At 28.9% G+C, this 18,527-nt stretch overlaps 1 protein-coding gene across 1 annotated transcript in view; it reads left to right on the forward strand.

The window, feature by feature from the left end:
• The first annotated feature begins 12,383 nt into the window (after positions 1–12,383).
• LOC129969310 (frequenin-1-like) overlaps positions 12,384–18,527 on the forward strand; it is a 421,518-nt gene continuing 415,374 nt past the window's right edge. Inside the window, exon 1 of the mRNA XM_056083825.1 lies at positions 12,384–12,495. Coding sequence (XP_055939800.1) covers positions 12,432–12,495 — 64 coding nt within the window. The 5' untranslated portion in view covers positions 12,384–12,431. The remainder of the gene's footprint in view (positions 12,496–18,527) is intronic.

The following is an 18,527-nucleotide window of genomic DNA, read 5'->3' on the forward strand; positions in this document are numbered from 1 at the left end:
TTTACATATCTTATTTAAGGTACTCTTCACATTAACTGTAATGATATAAGTCCCGAGAATCAGTATCAGTCCCCAAATTCCAGACAGTTTGCTACCTACAGAAAACGTCAGATACTAAGTGGGGTTAATGACTTATAACAACCATTTTACATTAGTAATAAATGCGATAGGTATTGAAACGTAATTTTTGAGTGGGTAAGTCTTGGTTGATATTGCATCTAAAATTAAGTATATTGTATTCTAAAATTATCTTGTTATAGATTTTGATCATTGCGCTTACTATTCAATTTTCCATAGGTAAGAATCCTTCTGTAAATGTCGACAGATGCAGGTGATGATGAAATATATGTTTTATGTGTTGAAATTCATTCTAAAGGAAGACATACAAATGAATCATGTGAGGACCTTTTACTTAAATCCATTCAACTAAAAAAAGAAAGAAAGAAATGTTTCAAAAATACCTTTTCTAAACACATTTTTATTAAAAAAATCTGTTGTAATGTATGTACGGTGAACAGAGTCCAACAGGCTTACTAACAAATAGCAATGTCTTATTCAGTACAAAAACACGAACACATAAACAAGAAAATGTAAAAGAAATGTACACAAGAATTGCAGTTAGAGTAAGCAGTAGAACATATACTCTTCACTGATTACTGGCTTGATCTGAACTCGATTGCCGATCCTCATCTGAATAAATATTTGACTCAATTTTGTCTGACTACAACTCTGTATTCTGGTTTTTTATATTTTATGTGACAATTCAAACAATGTTTAGAAAGGTTACTATAACTCGAGTCCTAATCGACCAATCACCCACCATTTTGCAGATTTGCCACAGAATTCGTCTGCAAATTTGTCATCAAGACTGGAGATTATTGATTCTTCAGCAACTCAGCATCCATCACAGCTGCCTAATTATCTAACTTTTTAAAAATGTTTTTCTCGCTTTAGAGCTACTTTGGGAAACAAAATTGCATGAACATTCCGATACTCAGGATTTTCGGGAATTAGATGTGTACATCTACATAAAAAAGAACGAGTATTCAAAAATATCGCCTTGCGTCTATGTGACTTTATTTTATTTGAAAGTCCACAGCTATGATATGTTGAGTAATACCACGTGGATAATTCAATTTACAGTGACAGATTATTAATGTAGATGTATGAAGATTATCACTTACTGTTCAGTAACGGATTGTAAAACCCTCCGCGCTTTTGCGCATGCGTTAGGATGGGTTTAATTCATCAAATGGGTTGTGGCGAATTGAAATGAGTGAGGATAGAACCTGGGACCTTATAGTTCGCAGCCCAGTAACATGACCACGATACAAAAGAAATTGCTCGGGTAGTGTAGCTGTTAACTGGCTTATAAGCCTTCACTACAGACTCTCCCTCCAGTGAGTCGGAGGTGAGACGAACGATATGGGTGTTGAGTGGTCATGTATTGTGGCTTTTGATTCTAATGCGCCTGTACCCATTTGAGCATTTGAGTTGCGGCGAGTGTTTGTGTTGCTGCGTCCAGTGAATCTGATGACTTTGGTTGCGGGTAGATGGCGCCACAACAGCTGCACGAAGCTTGACGGTTCATCGTCCGAGGTCACCAATGTGGCGAATTGGTATCCGCGAAGATAGAACCTGGGACCTTATAGTTCACAGTCCAATAACATGACCACGATACAAAAACAATTGCTCGGATAGCGTAGCTGTTAACTGGTTTATAAGCTTTCACTACAGGGTTTAATTCGTAGGGGTGAAAGGAAAGATGAAAGGAGGAGATGTTTACATTTACTAGTATCTAATAGGGGAAATCCAAGGTCAAAGGGAATACCGGAAATGCACTCGTTCCGAGTTTCACCCCTTAACGAGATTGAATCGTCGAAATGCGGTAGTCTCAGAATCCATTGACGAACAGTAGAGATAAGTATAAAGCGTATTGTCGAAGACTATGCTTCTTTTTCAATCGAGTACACCAAATCAGAAAGAATTCATGATTCTTTTGGAAAACGGATGAAATTGAAGCGAGAGAAAGTTGAATTTGAATTCAACTTAATATCAGGGTTATACCTTACCTTATAATGTGTAATTTTTTTTACCTTTACAATGTGTATGTACCTTATAATGTATAATTTTCATTACGCATTATAAGGTACATTTATAATTAGGAATAAAATTTTAGTAATTAATTTAGCTCAATATTAAAGTGGATTTTGAGACATTTTCTTAATTTATTACTGCAACGACCATTACTTTGGTATTTTCATTTCAAGGAACAACGAACACAAAAGTACAGATTTATGTATTTGTTTCTACTAATTTCACTTTTATCTTTAGTTCTATGTTATATTATATATATATATATATATATATACGGCAATTCAAAGCAATATATTAAATTTTTGTATCATTAAATTTGAAGAAAATAAAAAAAGCAGAATCATTAAATTTTTTTTGTAAGTTATTTTCTGCAAAACAGTAATTCATTCGCCTCATAACCGAAGTAAAGCTGAGGAAATTGCTACATAAACAACTTATAAAAATCTTTTATAGATGAGCTATGCTGAAAGAATATTTTTGTAGAATCGACACAAAGTATTTGATAAATATATACAACATATTTCTTAAATGGAGAAATTTTTCCAGTTGATGTATTTGAAAATACTTCTATGCAAATAATTTGAATACAATTTTATTCTTTATAAGAACTGAATAGAATAGTGAAGTTAACCATAAGAAAATCAATTCGTGATAATGTAAGAAAAAAAATTGCAAGAATATTGGAGGAATTGTTTCAAAATTATTTTTGTACTTTCTAAGAGACATGGATATTATATCAAGATTTTGTTTACCAGTTAATTGTTTTGTAATATATTTATAGATAAAAATGTTTTATAATACATTTTTTTCCTGAAAGAAGTCCTTTTGAGTTTTTAGAAAAGAACATTCATTAAAATTTTAATAATCATTTCGTTATTTAAATGTACAAGCTTACAAATTAAATAATAACTATAAGTAATATCTGTATAAATACAAAACCTGAAAATGAAAAGAAAGTCCTTTTATCTTAATTTTATAGATCGAAAAGTAAATATTGATTTTCTTTCATGGCATTATCAAAGTTTCTCTGCTAAGATTTTCAGACTCTCTGAGAGAAATTAACTTAGAAAAATGCACATATTAAAAGGAACATTGATGCTGCCAAAATAAGCAACTTAAATAGTATGTACATTTGCATTTGCTAGCGCCTGATGGCTTTACTTTGTAGAGAAAAAAAATTAAAAGATCTAAAAATTTCAGAGAGTTAAAAACTTTAAGTAACACATATTATTATTCATTTCTTTTTAATATAAAAATTATTCTGAACTAAATGGTGCGATAAGGAAATCTATTTAAATCTTTATTCGTGACACGAGGCTTTTATATCGCCGGTTCAGTGTAAAAGCACAATTCAAAGATATGATTTTTGAAAAATAGCTGTGTTTTAAAAATAACAATCAATTCCTTTACGTAATACAGACCAGTAAAACTTTGAATCAGCTAATGTAGTTTATGAGGTTCATATTTAAAAATCTGTGAAATCTTTTTTTTAAAGCAACGTGAAACTTTAAAATGCTAAAACTTAAAAATTTAGATTTTCTGTTTTTTATCTTTTTAAATTGGATAGTTACTATATAATAAAATATTTATAAGAAAATACTATTATATAATAAATCCTGTAATTATTTATTTGAAGAATGCATCAAGTATTTATCAATATTTATTATATTCCTACTTATTGCACACTATTTTCAACTCGAATGTTTCGTATTTGAGAAAATGGAATTCTATAATTAGTTTTCACTCGTATACATAATATAATTAATTTTTTACTTTCTTTTATACATAATATAAAAAAAATTGAATAATCGTCAAAAAATTCGAACTCGAGATTTTGACGAAAATTCATGTTTTAGACCTCCATTAGTTCGAAAAACACATTTTTAGGAAATGTCCGTCTGTCTATCTGTGTCAAAGATAACACTTTGAACTAGTCTATAGAGATTGGGTGTACGATCTTTACACCAAATTGGCAGATTCCTAGCCTAAGTTTGAGTAAAATTTGTCCTGGGGAAGTCCTTCTGTCCAGCTGTTTGCATATAAATTAACACGATAATTACGAAATGAAGAGATCTAGATAGATAAAATTCGGTACATGGATTTAACATCTATCGTGCAGACACCTTTGTCACATTTTGTGCCAAATACAAGTAAGGGTTTACTGTCTGTCTATTTGTACTTTCAGAAACATATAGACCCGATAACTCAAATACGCAATGCCATAAATATATCAAATTTTGTATGGGATTTTGTGAATAAAGTTCAATTTTGTATCATATTTTTATTCCAATCAGTTGAGAAAAACGTGTCGAAAACACAAATTCGAATTTTGGATGCTATTAATCGCATGCTAGGGATTAATCTCTAAATAACTCTCCGAGGACATAGACAGTAAAAATGCTGAATTCATGCCAAAAGCTAATATTTTGTAATTATTCTACGCCACTGCCATATAAGGCGTCTCTGCCATGGCACGTTTAATACAGAGTAAGCGAAAAAATTTTGTGGAGATCCACTGGTTTTATACATTACTTTAGTAATTTTTTGGGTTTAGTTAAAAGTTAATCAATTATGTTAGCAAAATTTTTATTCCATTCCATCCTGTGGTAGAGGATTAGAGAAGTTTGATTTCTATATTACATAATATTTGAAATACGGAATTATGAATTAAGAAAATTAATGAACACTGAAATAAAAAGTAAGTAATACATTTTAGTATATTAATCAAGCGTGTTTCTATTAGACTATTTTAAAGAATTGGTTAAATGTATGTTGTCCATAAGTAACTAACAACAGCACTTTTAATTCCAAATAATATTATCTATCTATTATCTAATGACCAGGTAACTAACTACATATAAATGTATAACATTTCTTTAGCAAGATATAACGTTAATTGCGAAGTTGTTATAACGTTAATTGCAAGATATAACGTTAATTGCGAATTCTTGTTTTAAGAAAATTTTAAAACAAGAAAGTAGAGAAAAGCTTGAAGAAAGCTGAAAAGTTTTTACTGTCTAGATATATTTTACAACCAATCAATCTCATTACATTTCTGTTCCTTTTCGAGTTCACTCAATCAATGAATTTTTATTCCCTTAGTTTTTCTTATCTAAAACTATAAAATTAAAAAAAATTGAGATGTTAGAATAATAATATATATTGATGCTTTTTCTTAATATTAATATTGTTTTGGAAAAAGAAAAACAACATTTATATTTGAGATGGCCATTTGATCCTCACGTCTGCAGTCCTGCAGTCTGCATTCACCACTGCTTTAAGTTGGAGTATTTTCTCCGCACATTGTTTTTCTTCTTCACTGGTGTCAAAACCTACTGTGAAAACTTGACAGTTTCTGTTTACAGAATGACATTTCCGTTTCAATGGAGTTTTGCTCTCCTTTTTATGATGAAGCTTGTAACAACCACTATATCCATTTAATAAATATCTTTTAAATTGGTTACCTCCACAGTTCAACTGACAAATCTTTTGATTCTACCTGAGAAACAATAGGTGTGAATAGGAAAAAAATGTTGTTATAAATCTGTAATACTTCTCCTCTATGCAGTTAACAATCTCATAGCAAAGAAGAAAAGTTTTAAAGCTACTTTAATAGATGCTGAATGGATAGCAGGACAATGAACACCGACCTTGGTAAAGAATTTGGTGATAAATTCATCACCAAGGTTCTCGAAAATACAAGAATAATGGTGATGTTTTTATTAAAAACTGAAATTGGCAGATTCTTCCAGAAATATCTGTATTCTGTGAAGGAGACTATAAAAACAAGAGAGTCAATCGAGTGAATTTACTCTTTGGAGTGTGTTACGCAATAAAGTCTTTAGCATCATTATGCTCTTCTATTTAATTCGTGAGCATTGTTGATTTCTGAAAGCGTCTTTTCTATGTACATATCCACTGTTTTTGCTAAATGTATTTTAATATTTTCTTACGCAATAAATATCGTTATTCACTATCGAGTTTGCTTGACTTTCCACCGTATACCTACCGGATAGATTTTCCATAATAATATATTTATTTCTTTTCGAAAAATACCGTGTTAACTTCGCATTTCTTTCTTTCATTATACCTTAAGAACTAATGACTTAAATGTTTCATGCCATAAACTTTTCAATTAGGATGTAGAATTCTTTACATATGTTAACATTTTTGACGGAAAGAACATTAATATAAACTAACTAAAAAGACCTCATTCAAATGATAATTGAGATGTTAATTAGCTAAAATTATTATTAACCATTTCAGAAGTGGTGGCGTGTCAGTTGGTACTCTAGACTCGCAGATCCTTGTACTTAATTTCATAAAATTTTGCTTTTCTGACTTAATTTCGATGACGGTATGCACTTAAACCAGCGATAGTGGTGTTCCTAAAACTTTCTCGCATATTCTCTAATAAATTTGCCCTGCCAGAGAACACCTTACATAATTTTGGCGCACAATAGTTACGAAATATAAACTTTTGGGGCCAATTTAACGTTTTCACTGAATCTGTCATGTCAACCTTGACGAATTATTTGGCGATTAATTCCTGGCATGCGGTTAATGGTATCTGAAAATAGAATTTGTATTTTAGACACATTTTTCTCAACGTATTGAAACAAACATTTGACACAAAACTGCATTTGTAGTCACAAAATCTCATACCGAATTCGATATATTTCAGTCATCGCGTTTACATGTTTCTGTAAGTACAAACCGACAGACAGTCAACCCGTTGTCGGATTAGGCTAAAAGATTGTCTACGTTATAGATGTCAAATCTGTGTACTGAATTTTATGTATCTAGTCCTTTTCGTTTTATAATTATCGTGTTAACGTATATTTGAAAAACCGGATAGACAGACTTCCTCTACATATTTTAATCAAAATTTGCTATAAATCTGCAAATTCGATGAAAGACCGTAAACCATGTTTCAGTTATTAAGTTAAGCATGTTTGAGTTATTAAGTTAAGCATGTTTGAGTTATCAAGTTAAGCATGTTTGAGTTATCAAGTTAAGCATGTTTGAGTTATCAAGTTAAGCATGTTTGAGTTATCAAGTTAAGCATGTTTGAGTTATCAAGTTAAGCATGTTTGAGTTATCAAGTTAAGCCTGTTTGAGTTATTAAGTTAAGCATGCTTGAGTTATCTTTGTAACAGAGAGATATTTTCCAAAAATGTGTTTTTCGAACTCAAGGATGTCTAAAACATGGAAATTCGCTAAAATCTCGAATTTGAATTTCTTGACGATTACTATAGTTTCTTTATACTACCTATACAAGAAAGTAAAAATACTTGTTAATCATATCCTATAGCTTTATTTTAAATATAAAAACTATTGTTGTTCCGCGGAATTAAACTAAGCAAAGCTTTTATCAGTTTTGTTTAGCATTTTCTTTTAAAAACAACTGAAAAAGATTGCTGGAAGAAAAGTTTCTGCATAAGAAGAATGTCTTGCACGCTAATCTTTTTTGTCCTGAAGGTTTAAGAATCCAGAAATATTAAAATGATTTACAGAATTTCTCGCCTCAAACAGAGACGAGAAATTGTATCTGTCACCGACAGGCTTGTTTCGAAGTTTAAACCAAGCCCGACAATTGTTTCTATCAATATTTTATTTATATATTTTTCATCTGGTTTGAAAAATTCAAACACTGAATCGAAATCCTCAGAGCCAGTAGTATTTACAATCCTAACTCAATTTCTACCTGCATTCAAAAATATATGATTTAACAGGTGAAGATGACACTGGAGCAATTGAATAAGAATTATATGGATCGCTTCTGCAAGCAGTAGTTTTTTCCGTGAAACCATTTTCTCTGAACTATCCAATTATTACTCGCTTCTACTTTTATTTTGCATTTTTGAATACTATTTACAAGTAGAATATATTCATTTTTGAATACAAATACAAGTAGGAATATATTTATTTTTGAATGAGGCACATTTGGAAATTTTAGAGTTCCTGCACAATGTTCATACTCCGAATTTTAAAGTAAGCTACATAAAATTACACTACCATACCAAGTAATAAAAAGATATGGTTATATGAAACCAACCATACACCATCACCTTGACTGCAGTGGGGAACACTTGTAATTGGGGAGCTCATATAAAATACATTGTAAGAAATTCAGAATGGCTGTTAATGTGTTAAAGTTGAATTCTAGATAATAATTAGTCTTTAAAGGAAGCTCCCCAGTTAAGACTAAAATAATAAAACTTTTTATTAGTTTCTAGTGAATTGAGATGCGCGAGGATAAAACCTGGGACCTTGTGGTTCGCAGTCCAGTAACATGACCAGGATACAAAAGCAATTGCTCGTGCAGCGTAGCTGTTAACTGGCTTATAAGCTTTCACCACAGACTCTCCCTCCAGTGAGCCAGAGGTGAGACGAACAATATGGCTGTTGAGTGGTGATGTATTAGCTGTTGATTCTAATGTGCCTGTACCCATTTGAGCAGCGCCAAACGTTATGGCGAGCGTGTGTGGGTGAGTGGTTGCTGATGCTGTTGCTGCGTCAAGTGATTCTGACGACTTTGGGTTGCTGCTGCCTTTTTGTATTGCTGCATCAAGTGAGTCTGACGACTTTGGGCTGCTGCGGCCTTTTTGGTTTGCTGCGTCAAGTGAATCTGACGACTTTGGTTTGCCTGTGAGTAGATGGCGCCACAACAGTTGTACAAAGGTTGAAGGATTATCGTCCGAGATCTAAAATATGGCGAATTGATATGAGCGAGGATAGAACCTGGGACCTTGTGGTTCGCAGTCCAGTAACATGACCATAAAAAAGCAATTGTTCGTGCAGCGTAGCTGTTAACTGGCTTATAACCACAAGTTTATTAGCTTTGAGTCTTTATTGATTTCCTTATTTAAGTCCAATTAGACTCAATTAATGAATCTAATATACTCATCGTTAATTAAAAGCTTATTAAGAGACCACTTAATAATTAATCCTATTTATCCCTTGCATTTTTATGGCTAGTCTGAATTCCATTATGAATCATTTTCACATTCTTGTTGGATAGTGATATTATAAAAGCCATATAATAGCAAAGACTTTCTCATTAATTTTCTGGAATTATAACAAACTTACAAGTATTTCTGAGATATCTAAGTACCATTATAACAAACTTACAAGTATTTATCAGATATCTAAGCACTAAAAGGAATCCTAAAGCTTATTTATGGATAATAATGTCAATATGTTAAAAGTGAATTCTAGATAATAATTAGTCTTAAAAGGAAGCTCACTAGTTAAAACTAAAGTAATGAAACTTTTAATTAATTAATTAGTTTATTTGTAATGAGTATTTATTAGTTTCATTATTTTAGTATATTAAGACTAAAGTAATAAAACTAACAGACTCATTATTAATTAATTCAAGGACCGTTCACTAATTAATCCATTTAACCATTTGCATTTCTGTTTCCAGTCTGACATTATGTTGGATGAATCGCTTCCATATTCTTGTTGGATAATGATATTATAAAAACCGCATGACAGTAAAAGCTTTCACATTAATGTTTAGGAATTTTTACAAACTTACAACTATTTCTGAAATTTCTAAGCATTAAAAGAATCCTAATACTCAGTATGCATAATAATGCGTTTCATTGTATTTTGGGTTGCAAAGGGTAAATGCTCATTTACTAAGAGATGTAAATTTTGGTAATTTACTAAATGGGTAAAGAATTTTTAATTATGCCAACCTAATCTTAGATTTGGTAATGTTGAACTACCTTTTAGAACAAAATTAAACAATAGATTTAGAAATTATGACTAATTTTTACCCTAATTCCAAAAATGAAAATGCAACATTTTCACTTTTCAACGTTTGAATGAGAAAACTTAACTGTAAAATTCTTTTCTAAAGTAGTCTAGAACTCTTTGAATCGTTTATGATTATAATTCGAAACTCAAACATAGCTTGATACATATCTATGTCTTTTGATAAAATTAAACAATAAAATTTGCGTTAACCCCTTCTAGGGCCATGGGAAGTATGCTTCCCACCAAATTTATCAATCTTTCTATAAAATTATGTATGTTGGCATAAGTTTTGACAAATTTTTTTAGAAAGATGGAAACGTAGATGCTTCAGTTCTTTATCTCACACAAAATGATTTGTCTTGATTTGTTATTTAATTATTAATTAACCAAATTAATTAATGAATCAAATTAAATTTGTCTAATAAGCTAAATGAATCTCTTTTCTTATTCTAATTTCAAGCCTCATATTTTAACATAATATGATTAGAAAAAAATGGCCCTTTAAAGGGTTAAAACACGAAAAAAATAAATCGATTCTTGGTTCATTTTTTATTTCGGTACTAATTACTACAGGAAACTGTATTTATGTTTTCTCAAGGATATTCAAAAGAACTTTCCATGGCCATATTATTTACTTAAATGAAAACTTTTCGACTAATCCTTCTTCCTCATTTCCAAACAAAGCAGAAATTGTAAAAACATATCCCCATGAAAAAAGCTGAAATCTGCATGAAAAATCCCAATTCCAAATTTACGCTCCGACAAGCTGTTAAGCACGAAAAGGAAAAAATCTGCATCTTTATGTTTCAGACAAAAAGGATATAATCAAAAGGGCATAACCCTAAGACGATATGATTTCAAATTCTAATATGTTTTCAAAACATAATGGTATATGATACATAGCTAAATAACGAACTTATAATTAATTTCAGATAAAGACTAGATAAATTTATTCGTGTTAGGAACGAACAACTTCTCATTTACCAAAGGTAGAATTTTAGATTTTAAAAAGTAAATTTCCAAAGTTTAGCTAATTAATTTAACCTCCTTGAATAAATTACCGTCAGATCTTTGATCTAGTTAAGATAAAAATGGTTCCTCAAAAAACCTGGAACACAGCGATCAGAATCCCTCTTATATATTTTATTAGTGCGTTAATTTGAAATATGAATGTTAATGATTATCAATTTTAAAAGTAACTTTAATGATGTAATATGAGAATGTCAAAGGTATTTATATTGAATACCTAAGGTCAATTTATTCACATTCATCATTTTTCCTTGAATATTGCATGTTAATGAACCATAAGGGTAGTTGGAATTTTAGTTTAATCATAGCTTTTTCGAGAGGCTTTGAATTTTTTTAAAAAAGTTTATGGAACAAGGAACACATTATATTCGTCCCTTGTTACAACGACAAAATGACTAAAAAAGTATTAGTCTTAAATTTTTAAATAGCGTTAATTAACTAAAATCTAATGAAGTACTACAATTGTTGAATATAGTATTTCAATTTCAGAATAAAATCCTGTTAATTTTAAGAATTAAAAATGCTAGAGGCGAAGAATGATACCAATTAACCCTTTAAAGGGCCATTTTTTTTATAGTTATATTATGTTAAAATATTTTTAGACTTGAAATTAAAGTAAGATAAGGGATTCATTTAGCTTATTAGATAAATTTAATTTGATTAATTAATTAATCTGGTTAATTAATAATTAAGTAACAAATCAAGACACATCATTTTGTGAGAGATAAAGAACTGAAGCATCTAAATTTCTGTCTTTCTAAAAAAATTTGTCAGAACTGATGCCAACCTACATAAATTCATACAAAGATTGATAAATTTGTTGGGAAGCATACTTCCCACGGCCCTAGTAAGGTTAAAGTGACACATATGGAATACGACTTAAAATTTTTCACTCACTGGTTTCTTAAAGTTGAAAATTATTCTATTATGCATTCCACAAGCATAATAAGGCTGCAAATGTGCAAATATGTCGGATCTAATATTTCCCTATCGAAGAGGTTAATGGATGAATCTGGTATTCATGATTTTGGTGCGATGTTTAGTCAATATAGAACTACCATAATATGAGTGAAATTTTCATCTATTTTTAAAAAACGATTTAAATACCATAAGATGTGAAACCAATAAAATTAAGTTATAGATAAGATATTGTGATCTCTTTGGTCCATCTGGTGTTTAGCAGAATGGTCAATTAATGACAATAGCCTTGCTGTATTGTATCTGATTTTTGAAGGTAAACCGACAACACCCACAACATTTATTTAAAAAAGAAACCTCCCATGGCTAATCAGTCCTCCTCTTCATTAAATTGACCAGACAAGGAAAAAAGTTGGGTAAAAACGGTCTACCCAAGAACAAGCAACACGGCGGCCTAAGTCACTTTCCCCGTATTTTATTGATTCCCCCCATAGCAGCGCCCCTGCAGATGTCGCTGTGGAAAGCAGCTGACAGGGGCGCCGTTGGTTTGAAGGGGCAGAGGAATGCGAATCTTCGCAGGTGATTGCCGATTACTTGTGGGTGCTCGTACATAAAACATGGGCAAGGGAAATAGTAAGCTGAAGGGAGAAGTGGTAGCGAAGCTCGCCAAGGAAACCTACTGTAAGTAGTTTTGGAAATGTTGCCTTCCAAAATTATTTTTGAGATATTATTGCTATTTCGGCTCTTACAATTATATTTATACAATTATTTTCCGGCTCCTACAATTATTGTTGTTTCGATAATTGCAAAAATATATATTTTCTTTTGAAAATACGTTTTGGTGATTGCATTTTATGATAATTTTTTGAAGCTTTTAAGTGTCGTTCTTTGCTTTTTTTATTGATTATATTTTAATTGTTTGTGTTGTTGATTGTTTGATTAGGTCCTTTTGAAAATCTTACTTTCCAAAGTTATCTTTGAGGTATTATTATTGTTTGGTTATTGCAAAAATATTTTTTTTCTGTTCGAAATGCGTTTATAGCAATTTTTTTTTTGGAGCGACTTTTTTAAGGGGTTATCTATTGACACTTCAATTATTTTTCCACTAATTATATCTTAAATATTTGCATAAATAATTAGCTTCAAATGCTTGATTAAGTATTTTTGGAAATTTTGCTCTCCAAAATTATCTTTGCGGTATTATTGTTGTTTGGGTTGTTGCAAAAATATATAATCTTTCTTTTAGAAATGTGCTTGTGGCTAATCTTTTGAATGAGATTTTTTGAAGCAGTTATCTCTTGATATTTAAACTTTTTTTTTTTACTGAACATATCTTAAATATTTCCATTTTAAAATTGGTCTTTATGTCTCACTTAACACTAGTTCATTAATAATTATTTTGAACAGATTTGCATTGATATTCATTTGCAAAAGTTTCGTATTCGAATACTGTTTTTAAATTAATTTTCAGAAAAAAATTCGAACCAAAAATTTGTTAAAAGAATTTTTTTATTAATATTTTGGAGCATGTAAAACATCTCTTGTTGTGACTTCCAAGTATAAGCTTAGTTAAGCCACTGGGCTTTAAAAGTTTTGTTTAAAGACTACAACAGTTTTATTATAACACTTAAAACATTTCAGTTCTCATAATTTATTATATAGTAGATTTTTAATGCTGTAATTTCAATAATAAATTTAATATTATGAATGTATAATATTATCTGTCTATATTTTGTGTGCATGTCAATTATTATTACTTGAAAATTTTAAACATGAAAGTGGTCTGATCATTTTTAATATATTTAATAACGCTCCAATTAGTGCCATATTAGATTTGAATATTTTTAGGAACATACAATGCATTTTTCTTTAAACAATTTCAATACCCTAAAAGTTGCTTAAAGCAGCGTGCATTCAAAATTCTCCCTTTAAACAAAGTTTTAAATGTAAATAAGATTTGTAAAAATAAATCTATGTACAAAACGCAAATAATTTTCCGATTTTTGAAACCAAACATTTTAATGTGAAAGTAACTGACCTTACTTGATTTCTAAGTAGTTAATGTTAACATTAATATTTATATCTATTTTAAATGTTACCTTTTAAAACTCTTTTGCCATATATTTGAAAAATTTTGTTCAAGAGGCACAGAAAGATTTCTATACAAATAGCAATCATATTTAATGATATAGGGATGAGTGAGTTAAGTAAGAACCGCAAGCGAAAATTTTTAAATCTAAGTAATTTTCAAAATTAGTTGACGTATTTTGCTTATGTTTCTTCAGAAAAATGAAGTGATGGGTTTTTATAAAATTCATTTCGATTGCCTAATAATAACTTTGAACGTATTTTTAATATGGAAGACTTCAATGCGTTGAAAATGTTGAAATTCGAATATAAAACTTTAGGTTTGGACTACAAAGCTAGAAGTAGAATCAAGAGAATTATTTATAAGAAAATTTAGGAATAAAACGAAATTTTATGGAAGATCATAGCAAGGAATAATCATGACTTTGGATAAATATAATAAATAATTTTTTTTATATATATTTCTTCATCAAGTCAATTATTAAGTCTTAACCAGAGGGCTTAAATGAATCGAAAAATTCACAATATGACTTGTATATTTAAAAGTTAGTGAAGTTTACTTTTTAAAATGCTCTTTTGCATTAGAACTTTTAGTTTTTTTCTAAGAAAGATATTACAGAAATCATAGCGATAATATATTGATTGTGATATAAATGTGAAATTTGTAAAGTACAATGCAATGTCAGAAATTTCTGGTTTAATTTTTTTTTGTAGTTACTGCAAAATTTACTTTTTTACAGCAGAACCTCTAAAAAAATTCATTAGTTCGAATTTCGCATTTTTCCTCACAATTTCCGCTTTTATTTTTGGAACATAAAAATAAATAAGACTATATATAAGTTAATTTAATGTTCGTTATTAATTTTTCAACCATCTCAAAATATCCAATTCAAAATTCAAAAATTATACTTTTCTAATTTTTCAAAATAATTCAAACGTTGATTAGGACTGAAAAATGAGAAAATATCAAAACATATCAATTCGTTAATAAACATTTATGCAGATATTACTTTAAATTGTAATAATAGCAAACAATCTTAAATGAGGCCGCCATTTTAATACAATGAATGCATTTGTCGCTAAGAAACGAACAGTTTACCGCAAAAAGTAATATTTTATGGATGCAATAAAGTATAAATATTGTTATGGCTTGCTTGCCTTGATCTTTATTTAAGATCAATAAAAGAAATTAGCGCCAACAGAAAGGATTTATTTATAAGCGAACATTAAAAAAATATATTTGTCTTTATAGTTCGTATAATAATCTTCATGTTCATAAGACTATTCAATGTTTTATACTTCTTATCATTTCATTTTTTTATATAAATTATCTATGCAAACAAAAGGCAAATAAATTAAAGATAAGAAATCATATTTATTCAAATGAGATAAGGTAGAAATGTTTTTATATAAAGTTATTTTCATCATATATAAACAATTATTGATTAACAAAAGGATATTTTATTTTTCATAGTTTACAGGACTGCTTTCTTATAAATTACGTTTCTAATCTATAATAATAAAATTTTATAAAAAATTATATGCTTTCGAGTTGTTAGAAAATTTGTCACTAACGAATTTACTTAAAAAAAAGATAGAAATAATTTCACTAGCTGTCGAATGAATCCTCACTAAAAGATGCACTGGTTTTCAATTCTATGCTAAAATTATTTATTACAAAATAATATCGATATATTAAATAATATATAAATATGATATGATGAGAATATCGATATGTAAAATATATCGATATTACAAAATAATATCAATATATTTTATGTATCGATACTAATGCATCGATGTTATTACAAAATTATATCAACATATATAAATGAGAATTAAATAGTTTAATTAATTTTTTTTACGTATTTTGAAACAAATGCAGTTTGTAAAATCTGATTGATTTTTATTGTATGGTTTTAAACACAATATATATATCACACTTCACACTCATATATTTGTGTTTCTAAATAAAATCAGGATTTATGTTTATTCTATATCTCTATAATATATATATGTAAATAAATCTAAATACTGCCGAAATGCAAAATATTGTTATTTGTAGGTTAGGTTAAATCCTCTACCTTCAAAACATATCAAACCATGAAATTTAGGTGATTTTTCATGTTTCTAGATAAAATCAATGTTTATTTTTGTTTTACATTTATATAAAATGTAAGCTAATAAATTTAAATAATTCCAAAATGCAACATATTATTCATATTACGCATATTCTACCAGACTGCATAAGATAGGCGTCACTATCTAAACTGCGCCAAGCAAAAAGAGCAAATTAAAATAATTCGGCTGAGAAATTTAAAAGGTGATCTAATTAAATTTAAGAAAAGTATACAACATTTGTAAGGTTCAATTATAAAAACTTGATCTTGACTATCATAATGATATACTTTTGTCAATATACCAACAAAGAAATCAACTATTGCTACTAAGCAGGTTGTTTAAATTATAAAATTAATATTTACTAAATTTTGTAAATGTTATCAAAATATGAATGAAATAGCATCCATTATGGATGCTGTTAATATTTAAAAATAAACATGGCTTAGTGCGCATTCAATTTTTTTTTAAATATAGCTCATTTGGTTAAGATTATACCTTAGAAATTTAAGACTTATCAATAAGTTCGTAGCATCTTATTTGAAATGGTGGTGCAAAAAATATATCACAAATAGTTTGATTTTGGCCTGATTTGCTTTGATAGAGTTTACTAGTGCAGAACTCATTTTGATTATGCAATGCGAAATATATTGTATGAACTAAAAGTGTAACGTTAAAAGATAGTTTAAAAATCTTGTCGTATGTCATAAAAGCTCGTATAATCTGCAAAATCACTTTTATAAACTTTAAAATCAACAAAATAAAACAACAGCAATTAGATCATATAAGAGACACAATTCGCTTTTTTAAAAGTAAAAACATGGGAACGGAAACTTTATAAAGGTTGCTGTTTAAAATAAAACAATAATTTCAAAAACAGCGGAGGCTTTTATATTTAAAATATAACCATACTATTAGATTGGAGAGACCGGCACTGTGTAATTGGCATACTGTATATCAAGGGACTAGTTTCCTCCAACAACAAATCAAAGGCTGGCTGGCTGGCTGGATGAGTAATTTATTTTATGGCACAAGATAAAAGTGGCCAAGCTGCATCAAACAATGACGAATTAAATGCTGGAATCGTACTATTAGAATGTAGAGACCGGCACTGGTATTGGTATCATACTGCGCATCAAGGGGAAGTTTTCTCCAATGATATACGAATACAGGAGTCGAATATGATCGACTTGTATTCGGATGAGAACTCGTATCGAATTTTCAATTGGCTAAGCAAGTCGGCAAGCAATCAATGAGCTGTTTAAATTTATTTACTTTTTAAAAATCTCTTTTAATTCACTCCACCCTCTGACAGAAATGGTTCGGTGGTACGCTTTGTGGCATCTAATACATAAATATAATCACGTTTTATGATACACATATTTTCATATATTATTGTACATAATATTATAACCATATGTGAATTAATAAATTCTTTTTAAGAACATATTTCAATAAAAAGAAGTACAATCAAACAAAATAATGTTTCATTTTTTTTTCATTCATATTTTTTATTATGAACAAACAATTGCTGGAGTTTATATCTAGTATAATAGATAAGGAAAATATAAAAAATGTCATCAATTATTAATAATTGATTATTTAATATTCGCATTAATAAATTTACGCTTCAATATTTAATTACTTTCAATTCTTTCAAATTCTAATTTGTTCAAAATTTTTGAAATAAAAAATGCAAAATAAAAGTGATTGCATTTTTAATAAATTTGCAGTATTCGAATTTTTATTTCTTTCAAATTCTAATTTGTTCAAAATTTTTGAAATAAAAAATGCAAAATAAAAGTGATTGCATTTTTAATAAATTTGCTGTATTCGAATTTTTATTTTTTTATATTTTGAAAAACTATCCCTTATAAATCACGAACTAATCAATCATTATTCGTTACCATGAATATAAATTTAATTAAAAATGAAAGTTTTGACTTAATTATAAGTATTCGATTTTGCTTAAAAATTGTGTACATATAATTATCAACATTATTTAAAATTCATCTAATTAAAAATGACTTTTTTTCATTAATTGAATTTTCGATAATACAAATTATTTAAAATAATTTCGATAATTCTACTTGAAAATAAAAGTTCGAATTCTTTTTGCCACTCCTATAAATAGCTTTTCACTGCCGGAATGCATTCATTTCCTTTCATTTCATTCTTCTATATTTGGAAAAACTATACATCATTAAAACAAGAGCCCTTTTCATTGCAATTGAAAGTCTCGTCAAATTAAAAATTTACATGTATGACAGAAACGTGACAGTAGTTCCATCCTATTTTAAACGGAAAAAATCACGAAACTAAACTAATTGTACACGAACTTCCCTTAAAGGAAAGAATATATATATATATATACAGAGAACTTCTTTCCTTTTATCATTTATTTCGATTTTACGCTGATAAATTTCCCTGCGGAAAATTTATAATGAGAATCAATGTAAATTAAGTATACGAAAGTACTTTGTAAATTGTTAAACAAATGAAATTAC

This window comes from Argiope bruennichi, chromosome 5 (assembly GCF_947563725.1).
Source record: "Argiope bruennichi chromosome 5, qqArgBrue1.1, whole genome shotgun sequence".
Classification (NCBI taxonomy): domain Eukaryota; kingdom Metazoa; phylum Arthropoda; class Arachnida; order Araneae; family Araneidae; genus Argiope; species Argiope bruennichi.